The sequence below is a fragment of the Rhopalosiphum maidis genome, chromosome 4 (genome assembly GCF_003676215.2).
Source record: "Rhopalosiphum maidis isolate BTI-1 chromosome 4, ASM367621v3, whole genome shotgun sequence".
Classification (NCBI taxonomy): Eukaryota; Metazoa; Arthropoda; class Insecta; order Hemiptera; family Aphididae; genus Rhopalosiphum; species Rhopalosiphum maidis.
The window spans coordinates 4962659-4975003 of record NC_040880.1 but is presented as its reverse complement, the minus strand read 5'-3'; the positions used below and the strand labels follow the sequence as shown (position 1 = coordinate 4975003).

Sequence of the window (12345 nt, the reverse complement as noted above, 5' to 3'; positions counted from 1 at the left end):
TAATTGTAGTTCATTGCGAGGCAAAGCCATTTAGTGATTAAAATTCATATTTTTGGCTTATAAAACTCTTAGAAAATATTATTATTTAGGTTCTACGTTTTAGGACATCGTTTTTTAATGGACCTTCCGATTCGTTGTGTAAACTTTGGCTTAGGCGGTCATTTAAAGTTAGAAACTGATAGTTGATACTTAATAATATCGTATAAATGTCTGTTGAGAAGTCACTTTTTGTATTCATATTAAATAGCCTTAGAACCACCTCGTAAATATTTGGTGGTAGTGGTGATTAATGGGCTCATGCCGTGTATAGTGCACGCTCGATAAAACGGTTGTGACATTGATATGGCGTGACTTAATTTGTGTGTAATAATAATAATAATAATAATAATGTATTGTGTTTTCGTCAAAACGCGCATTTCTGTTGTGCTTTCGGTGATGGTTGCAGTGGCATAGTCACAGTATTGCGCTAACGTTGTGTAAAATGTGCATTCCAGTCACGAGTGTAAGGATATTACTGGCGGCGGCGCAGGTGCAAAATTCTCGAACTGACTCTTTACTGCCGTCGCCCCGAAAATGGGTAGATCCTCATAAAATGAATATCTACTGTTATATTCACTGCAGCGTATGTCCACGAGCTGGGCTGGGTTGAAACGGGTCAAACTATATATATAATATAGTTATAATTAACACACTAGATAATTTTTTAATTAGTCAGGTGACCGATATCGTTTCGATGACCACCTGATGGTAAATTATTTTTGTGGTCTGTGAATTTAAATTTTATATAGTTTTTGTCCATGATAATTTCACGGTAACGATATATATATTTTATCATATAAGTTGTATGGAATTAACAGTACCGCATCTCGTGGAAAAAAGTGATGATTTTTCGGTGCAGAGAAATCTACAAAGAATATTGTCTTTTTTTTTAAGTCATGCACTAGTGCGGTACAATTTATTTATTTCATATGTATGTATGTATGTATGTATGTATGTATGTATGTATGTATGTATGAATGTATGTATGTGTGTGTGGTGTGTGTTTGTGTGTGTGTGTGTGTGTACTGTATACACAGCACGAATGTACTGTAAAATAATATGAATCATACATATAATGGTAGTATTTTATTTTTACTTGCAATTTTTATTTTGTATTGCTTAGATCGGTAGAATTCAATATACGTTTCTACCTTTTTTCTATTTATTTTTATTAAAATATTTATATTATTTATATAGTTTCATAAAAAACTAATGATATTTATAAAAATTGAGTTATGTTATAATTTATATTTTATTAAGATTATGATCTATAATTATTATATAGGTTACATTTTAAGAATGTACCATTCTAAAATTATATCTATCGATAAGAAAAAAATACCTTTAGTTATAAGGTTACTTTATAATATTTTCTTCATAAACTGATTTCCACATAATTTTCAACAAAAAAAATTTATAGTTTTAATTTTTGTTTCTAAGAAATTGTGTCTTATAATAATAAAATGAAATAACAACAACAAAAAAAAAAAAATTATGATTTATTACGAAAATAATAAGGAACTATTTGTAATTTCAGTATATTTTAGATTATATTCTTTGATACAAAATTAAAAGTGTACTAACTGTTAACTTATTTTTAACAAATATTAGGTTATTACCTACATATTACATAAATTATATGAGATGTATGAATTTTTTTATTTAGGCAATAGGTATTTCAGTATTTGATTATATATTTTATACAGATATTATATATTATTTATATTTAAATTAAATTGTTTTATTTTTAATTTTATAGGATTATCAGGTATTAAACGATATAATAAACGATTTTTATACCTATTGCAGTTTAATAACTTGTTACTATTTTAAAATTTTATATTTTAATCATTCATTTTTACTTTTCTGTCATTTCTACTTCACTTACAAATTGACTGAAATACTATAATATTTCATTTAATTCTGGTAATAATTCCGTACATATTGAAGAATAAATATTATTCCAAAAACATTTTTGGTTTAGGAATCATTGTCTTGTATAGAGCACAACAAGTTTAAAAATGATTTATTTTATATAAAACGATATTAACTCACTAAAAAGAATTGTAAAGCCAACGTATAAAACAAATTGTGTGGTTTACTGATATTGTTGTGTCATAAATAATTCGAAAGCACTTTAGGAGGCAAAGGCTGAAGATTTGAAGGCGGACAACTGTGTTGGATTTGCTATATAAACCACTAAAAGAAAAATATATTCAGTTTATAGTTCCAAATACATGGCGTTCTCTTCATTTTTGTTTCTATTTAAAAATTAACATTTCTGCGATTGGTGCAATTTGAAAAAAAAAAACTATTTTTTTCAAAAGTTATTCTGTATACGACTTTTACACAATTCACAGTTTTAATTATTAAATGAATTAAGTAACATGTTGTAATATCTTTGAATCTAAATATTTTAATGAAATTATATAACTATTTTATAACTAATTTATTATTAACTATAAAAATGATTAATGATTAATATGTTTTATTTAAATATAAATTTCAACAAGTTATGTTTAAAATAAAGACATTTTTATGCAGCCTAACTTTTTTGGTTTTATATAAAAACAAACTCACATTTTTACTGAGATAAAAGTTATTTATTTTCTTTTTGAAGCCCCTTTAGTTATTTACAAAATGTTGCTACTATTTAAAACAAACATTATTTACGAGCATTATGTAATACTTACCTACCTTTTACCCACAGGGTGCTATAAAATAAGATGACTCATTTTATTTTTAAAAGTATGTACTCTAACGAAAATTATAATGTCAATTTTTAATAATTTATGTGTTTGGAACATAAAAATAGTTTTAAAAATTATTAGCTTTCACTTTAAGTTTTGGTATTAAAACTTCAAAAGTAATTATTAATTGTTATTGATGTAAAAAAAAAAAATTATTTGAGAATCTAAAATACATTTTATTTATTATAAGTTATTTAATAAAAATTAATTCTGTATAGAAAATACTTAAAACTTTAAAATTAAATTTGATCTTTAAGTATATAATACTTGTATATTTATCATAAAAATGTATAATCTCTTATAACTAAAACCATATATTTACAGAAAATATAACTCAGAATTATTGAAATTTTCGTGTTTGAAATGGTGAAACTATATTCTTGATTGGTGGCGTACGAATATGAGCTTTATATTAGTCTTAGAAAATACACTTTTCATTACTAATTATTATAATAACATAGGACGGGTCTCAATTAATTATTTATATGTATATATTTATAGATCTAATTGAGTTTTCATAGTAAAATCGCACAATCATATTATTATAATAATTTATTCAAACTTAAATAAATTTAAGAATTTTTGCTGGATATATTATTTATACACTTCTATATATTTATTTATTATAACGTTTTTTTTTATTTTTTTAATCATGATTATTAAATTATTTGTTATTCTGGAAAAAAGTAAATTATTTATTTATATACTGATTGAAACATCGTATTATATTATGTTTACTTAGACAAATAATCTTTTTGTAAATGTTGGTTTGATATTTTTTTGTATGGTTATAGACTTAAAGTATATTATTTTATAAAGAAGGCTGATATTTAAGCGAAACAAAGGTAGAACATTGAATTACTTTGTACCATAAATATACAGTACTGAGAATATCATTATAAGTAGCTTATGACCATAAATATATAAATAGCATATTGAACATTTCGAAATAAAATATTCACCTAAGACTAGAGGTTTATATATTATTTATTAAAATTTATGTCATGAATTCGCACACAAAAAAAAAAAAATAATAACCGTTAATTGATCAATTTATATAAGACGTATGTGTTTTCAAAAGTAATAACAGATCAGTATTTTTATAAACATAGACTTCGAGCTTTTTCAAAAGACTTGCGCATCATTAAATACAGTTTTCCGAAGCAGGCGATAAGTTTAATGACCATTTTAAGATACGGCATATAATATATATATTTTTTTTTCAAATAGAAATAAATAAAGAACCAAAGTTCGATTATTTTGTTATGTTGTTATGGGAAAGTTGACATGGTTCCATTTAAACCGGGAAATTAGTTGCTATTCGCCCTCTTCCACTTTCCGTCCGTCATTTTCCGGCCAAAAGTCGTCGCACCGTGTCCAAACGGCACTCTTATATGGTCAAGGTCCGGTGAAGTCCATTAATTTAAGCTCAGCAGGAAATGTCCTGAACAAATAAATCTCGCCAAGACAAAAACCATAATGTTAGCTTATTGTGTTCCTCAGCTAAATCGATAGGAGACGTGAGACAGCTATATATGGTATTAAAATATCGCTGTTGTGTGTGTAGGTGCTGGCTGGGCTAACGGCACATACGTTTTTGATAGCCATGCTCACTTCCGGACAACAGCTGTTTAACTATATTGTACCTCCATAACAGGAATCTCGAAGAACGAAAGTTTTTGAAATGAATTATAAAAATTAAATACTATTCTTGATGGTAAATAAACCGGATGTGCATTGCGGTCGACTCGTTAACTGCCGTTACGCTACGCTACAACAGTGTCAACGGAGAACCTTCAGTTTGACGAAATTACCATAACAAAGAGAGAAAAGTTTTCGAAATTCAATCGCAAGCAATTGCCAATCTGTTACCACTTTTTTTTATTTCTTTATATATATATTTATATATATAATCAAAAGAAATTCCATTATAGATGATAAAAAAAAAGTGTCGATTTGAATGGGAGACCTTCGCATTGGTTATATTAAAATGTATTGTCAGTGGAAAACAGCCTGTTTTGCATAATTGAACGAAGAATACATAAGTGGTCCACAAACTGTATATTTACTTTTTAGGTGTACAGCAACAATATAAAGGATTGATGAAACAACCCTTTGTTATACCATTTTTATTGAAATTAATATTTGAGGAAAAAACCCGATGACATTAACTCACCATTAATAACATCGATTGAATAACATGGTTAAGGAAAGTCCGTTTATAATTATTTCAACGACGGTTGTCCCGTCGACGAAAACAATCGGAAACAAATTATATATTATACCTATATCCTCTCGTTTGTGCGTCTCGTTCAAAACCAATTCATCACAATATCATTTTCGAAAATAATAGAAATAACCATTTTTACGACAGTCCATTGTCAGACATTTTTGTAAGATCGATTTCATGTCGTTGATATTAATCGCGTAGGCACCTGCCGGAAAAATGTATGTTTGACTTTTGATTAAATAAAAGCAGCCAACAACTGTTTATTCTCTTAAGACATCGGACATTAGTATAGGGTTATTCATCAGCAACGAATTGTAACCGATAATGTCACTCCTGGATTGGCTCGACGTTTAATTGGATTTGAATAGTTCCTTATTATGTTTTTGATTCTTTTTTTAATACAATCAAAATCGACGTTGACGTAAAAAAAAACTGAAAATTAAGTTATAACTGAACATATAAATGCTATCGTTATATAAAATATCGAATAGTTTAAAATAATTCAATAGTTATTTGTTTATTCTAATAGCTTATAAAAACTTCTTCCCGTTGATTGAAAATATATAGTTTTTTTCTTATTAATACTAATTCATATTTCATATTACTTTTTGACTTATATACGACCATACACATTTAATAATATAATTTTTAAATTAAAATAACTTACACATTATATTGTTTATTTTAATTAAATATTTTCTGTTACTAATTTAAATATTACGTGTAATTAAAAAAAAACGATTTAATTTATAATTTGAAATTGACTGAAATTCAGATTAAATTAAAATATATTTAAGTATATTATTTATTAAGTCAATCATGATAATATGTACTAAACAAAAAAAGTTTTATAACAACAGGAGTTCTCTATACTCAAAAAAACTCGAATAAAATGCATATAAGTAGGTAATTGAAGATCATAAAAAATTTCATCTAAACTATTTGTTTGTTTACTTTTATCTTTTGTTTGAACAGCAATTAAGAGAGTTGTGCGATACCCCTATTTTTATTTCAAAATACCATAGTCGATAAAATACGGGTGGCTAATTTCTTTGATATGAATCCTGAAAATATTTAATCAGTTATTTAGTATATTTAATAATATATTTTTAGATTCTGAGTAGAACGATAAATGTATTGATTTTATAATAATGTGTGATTTTGTGTTTTTTTTTTTGTGTAACTTAAAAACAAATAACCGTAATTACTTGAAATAGTCACCAAATGTTTACATTATCAATTTTTAATTACAATACATTTTAAAAACTTAAAATCTTTGTGATATATCTTATTTTGTTTTTATTTTTTTATTTACATGTAATGTATGGTATATTTTCAATGTTTTTAGTTTTTTTCTATAATTGACCGTCTCCACTTAGAATTGTTTTTTGTGTACAATGATATACCATTAATATCATTGAATTCAAATTTAACACAATCATAATAGTGACCCACTCGACACCTAATGTACAGTAGAACGATAATCTCTCTTACCTACCTTTTTTTAAAATTCAAATGTCAGTCTACCCTAGAAATAGACAGACTTATACCGCGAATATTGAAACAATAATAAGTACAATTATCTAATATAATAGTTATTCATAAAGTTATTTGGGTCATTAAACTAAACACAAATGTGTAAATTCATCTATTTCAACAATTGCATATTCAAATTAATATTGACAAAAAAACAAACCGTGGAGCATTTTAGTATTGTTCTTATATTACATTCCACAAACTACTTTTTTAGTAATATTTTTTTTTACCTTATTTTATAAAAAAAATGAATTGCATTTTTATATAACTTTATCATATGGTATCTAACGTCATAAAATAAATCAAACGTTATCAAAAGTCTAATATTGTTCGAAACATTGTCAATATTTTTTTCAAAAAGTTGAATATGATTTTGTCATGGAAATCGCCATGAGAGTATAAATGTACTTTATGTATAAAATATATACATTTGTATTAAGCTGAAAATAGTGATAAATACATCAATGTAATATTTTATATTTTATAATTTATTGATTTATGACAAATAATTATGGGTAAGACAAAATGTTCAGATTTGTCGAGTTTTTATTAAATTAGGTTTATATTTATTTGCTCCCAAGTTTATAATGTTATGCATTATTTAATTTTATCGATTAATTCTTATATAATATAGGATAAATATCTAGCGTAGGTATTACATTATTGTAGCGAGTAGAATAAAACCAACAAAATGCTATGATTACAAAAGTGTCGTTTTGTCAAAAATACTGTGTTATTATGTACAGTAATTTAGTAATTAAGATATATAGCATGTTTAAAATTATTAAATAGTTGAAACATCGAATATTATAGGCTTATAGTGATGTACTGATGTTAATTAAGTTTCAAACTTAGAACAAATATTTAAGATAACTTCAAAGTCTTTATTTTGTTCAATAAATTGTTCAATAGAATTAGAAAGCTTTGAGTTATTTGACACAAATAATATGTTCAAAGTATTTTTATTAAAAAAAAAAAAAAATAATATATACATATATAAATTAATCACAAATAACGAAATATAAAAAACATTAAAATAGTTAATTCTGTTGACCGTTGTACAGTATATAATTAAATATTTAAATATGTGATAAAACTGTTTTACTACTTTATTATGCAAATCAGTATTTATTTAATATAAATAAAATTAAGACATTTGTAGATTAATAACTTACGTTTGGATGGTTATAATGAATAGTTATTTTTTATAATTTATAGGCTATTCAATTTATATTATATTTTAACGATACATATTTTATGGTAAAAAAATAATTTTCACAGGGTGTAATGGATATCAACCCAAGTTCACTGAACCCATTGGCAACATTACTGTACCGGTTGGTCGAGAAGCTATGTTTACGTGTTATGTACATGGCTTAGGTGGTTATAGAGTGAGTATTATTTTTTTATTTATATGATACTATATTATTACATAAGGTATATTTAGATACTATAAGATTAGAGAATTCTTTAGGTTTTCGTGATTAATTATAGTGCTGCAAATAACGTTATATTATAGGGTTGCTAACTCTTAGCTATCTCTTAGATTCATTAAAACGTCTAGTTAGATACTCCTTTAATGTTCTCAAGTTATTCAAAGCACAATTAATGAATTCCATAAAATACTATGCGATAAATTTCTATATAGCGTACAATGTACATGACCATTTATTTCTCAAAATTCCTTGAGAATTAACTAAAAATATTTGTTTCTTAGGTGTTATGAATTAAGTGAGTGTTATTATATAATATAACATCATCTGGAACTTTATTTAGTTATACAGCTTGAAATCATAATTGTCATGATAAAATATAATATGTAAATCATTTCTGGTGATTATTGTGATTGTCTACGACTGGTGAATTTCTTTTTTGTAAAAACTTAAATATATTGTACCCGACCTGTGGTAATGTCAACTAAATACGAGTAGGTTTTAAACTGTTATTGTACATTATTGTAAAATTTAAATTTAAATTGAGGGAATATTAGAAGTTTAATTTTATAATTTAATAAATAACTTGCAAGTTTTTAATGTAAGCATATACGCATAAAAAAATGATTAGTTATACTTTATTAGTTTATTGTTGAGGATAAGAATCTAACAATTAACTACGTTGACTAATAGTGAAATGTTATTATTGACTTGAATGGACATTAAATTACCGGTATAGAAAAACAACTGAAATGTATTTATAAGAACGTTTTTCGATTCTTATACGTGCAAAATAAAGGCGAAGGTAAATATAATAATAATATGAACATAGATGGAGTAAATATTTACACTATAAAAGAAAATGTTATCGTACATTACAAACCGCGTGTATGAGAATGTTTTCCCGAGTTTTTCTCTTAGTAGGGTAACAATTGGTGGAAAAGTGATTTCGCGTGCGACGAAAACTCGGCGAGCTAGTCAGAAAGAGAAATAGCGGGAGAGGGTGAAAGAGACGTTAAACCAATAATAAAACGGGACAAGTAACACGTGTAATACAACGGTGGGTCGGAGATATTATTGCAGAGACCAGGTAGTTATTATTATTTCATGGTGGGCCTGTTTTGCATGGCAAACGATTGGAATATCCGGAGACGAAATTCCGTATACTGCTAGCTTCCTTGAATACCAAAATAGCCTCACATGTGCGCTCGTGGCGGAGACGGTGGGTGGCCGGTAGTGTATTCGAACGTATACACCCATTGCGAGGATACGACCGGAAAAGCAATTCGGATGCAACCCGCGAGTGATTTATGACACTTTTATGGCAACGACTGTACAAACGTTTGTTAAATTGATATAAAATGACGCGCTCGATTCGGATAAAACGGATAAGTTTTTCAAAGGTTTGTTGACAGCCAGATTCGGGCGTCTTTAAATAAATAGGGACTCTTTTCCAAGAGTACCTTTTAGCTACGTTGTACATTTGAGACCGTCGCAAAATTACTCTTATTGTTTTTAACATCGATAAGCTAGCTACAGTCCTTCGGCAAAACGCATATTATTATTGATTTTAATCATAGATATATACACGACAGTACAATATGTCTTTAGGGTTCTGACTCTAAAATGAGATAATTTTAATTGGATTAACGCTCTGGGGGCAAAGCCAATTAACTATTAGATATAGAGTCCACAGTGGTGTAGTGTACCACTGTGACTATCGCGTGTCTCGACGTCTAGTACTAGTGAGTTCGTCGACAGTACATTATCTCTTTATTATTCGGAAGATATCGCTAAATTAAAAAATACCAGAGTTGATCGGTAGTAAATTAATAATAATAATAAAACAATAATAATGTTTTTTTCGTATTGATAAATCATGTTTAATAGTTTTTGCTCGTCGAGAAAATTCTATTATTATTTTTCAAAATAGATAACTTAATCGACACTCGATTATGCATTTTTCGCTTTGGTTAATGAATTTATCTTGATAATAAATTGGATAATTTTTATGAGTGATATTGTGATATTTAATTAGTATTTTTTAAATTGAATGACTAATAAAATAAAAAATCTCAACTATATTAACTATGAATAAGTTTAAAAAATGCATTTATAATGTATATGGTTTACAACTTAATTAAATAATTTACTTTAGATTTTGAGTGAAGGATTGTATTAGTCTTACAATGTTATTTTAATTTAAAGTATCCTATTTTTACAAAATGCGTTTTCCGGTAAAAAATAATCCTCAAAAAGTTTCATGTTGTACGGTTTAGTAAACAAATTATGTAAAAACTTGAAATTGTAATTTTTCAAGCTTCGGCGTATTGTTTAAATTTGTTTATCTAGGTAAAAAAAAATCAATCCCTTTTACTACCGTAAAAATATTGATGGAATATTTATATCAGTTTAGTTCTGATCAATATCGCTTTTAAAATTCGAGGATTTAAATATTTTATTGATTTAATTTAACATAATAAATCAACCCCTATCCTGCATTAATGTGAATGCATTGAATATTGATTCGTGTGTATATAATAATATACCTATTTCAACTCTGTACGTGGAATATTTATTTAAATGTTAAACTTAGAATATCATAACCATTTAATAAAATGTATTACAAATAGTTTATATATACTAATATAAATGGCCTATAAGTTATTTGTTGGTTATATATTTAGTTACCTTAAAAGCTCAAACAAATCCACTTGCCATATGTGAAAGTTGAATTTCGTAATTTTAATTATCATAGGTTTTCATTATTATTTATAAAGCTTAAGTTAGATTCAGTTTTTTTATTTTTTTTGCTATATTCTTATTAAAAATAGTTTTTAGTATTAATTTCCTATTTGTTAAATTTAAGGATTGATCAAATTACGAAAAATAAAAGGTTTTACAAGAAAAAAGCTTTTTGATTGTTTTGATACCGTTGATAGTAGATATTATACTAAGTAGTAACCAAACTATGTCGTATTGCGTGTTTGTCGTGTATACATCAGTAACCTGGCTATTTAAAAATAATTATAAAGCGTAAATTTCCATTTATTATGCTACTAACAAATGTCAAAATAATTAAATACATTTTTAAAAGTGCATTGTTTCAAACATAATATATTATATATAATAAATTATAATTTATACACATTTAACATTACGTAAGTTGTTAAAAAACAATTTAAAACCTAACAGCGTATTATAGATTCTAATTAGTCACAGACCACAGTATTAATTTTACAACGAGTCAATTATTGGAGTTTGGTGTGGAAAATTTGCTTTAATCTATTCAATATTGAAAGTACTTTCTAGTGGACAATTATTTTTTATTGGTCCTTTGGGAAATCAAATTTAAAAAAATTCATAAGATTCTTAACAATCGAGAAAAACTATAAAAAACAGAGGAGGAATGGGAATATTTACGCAATAACTGTTTTACACAAAATCGATTTTGTTTTTTCTATTTCAGTCAAAAAACATGAATATAATGATTCAGATTCTCATAAGTTTATTTTTATAATAGAGCAAAAAGATTCAGAATATATTTCTATGTTTAACTAGCGTTTAAAAATTTACTTTTTGAAAACATTTTACTTAAAATTAAAAATGTCCAAATTATTTTGCTATCAAAATGTTTAACATTTTTTATTTTAATTCTTAAAGTTTGAAATCATATACTATTCTTTCATTAAATATTTTTAAAGCAATTTGAATAAATTAAATGTACATAGCTACACATTTTGTTATAGTCCTTTTGAAATTTGTAGTAAGGTAAAGACAACATAGATATTTCAAAGACACACACAAACATTTTTCAAATGATTTATTTTTATTTTGTTGTAGTTTAAAAAATATTAATTATATAGACTTGAACCTTTTTGTATTACGTAATATATATATATATAATTCAGTATGTTATACACAGATTAAAACGTTTATTTAAATAATAAATAATATATTTATTTCAGATAACACCCTAAGAAATAGACGCTGATCTATGAATTTATCTTGTTTAAAATTGATTTAGAATAATGATTTATCATAGAATTAGAATTTAACACAAGTAGTAACTATATAGAAGATTGTTACGAAAAAGCGAATTCCCTGTTTTTTTTTTTTTTTATAGTTTCATTCTTTTCTAATAATTGTATACCTCTAAAACGATACAATTTTTAAATTTTAACATTTAATTTTAATATCTTTAAAATGTATTAGAATGTTATAAAAGCCAAAATCGAATTAATTCGTGAATAATTATTTCATAAGCTTATAATAAACTTATTACTATATCAATATTATAAAATAATATAAAACATGAACATAATATTTATAAAAGTTGGCATTAAAATTGTATTTT

General features: G+C 25.7%; 1 protein-coding gene across 1 annotated transcript in view; it reads left to right on the top strand.

Annotated features, from left to right (window-relative positions):
• LOC113560316 (lachesin-like) overlaps positions 1 to 12345 on the top strand; it is an 86309-nt gene that overhangs the window by 37824 nt on the left and 36140 nt on the right. Inside the window, 1 exon segment of the mRNA XM_026966100.1 lies at positions 7837 to 7946. Coding sequence (XP_026821901.1) covers positions 7837 to 7946 — 110 coding nt within the window.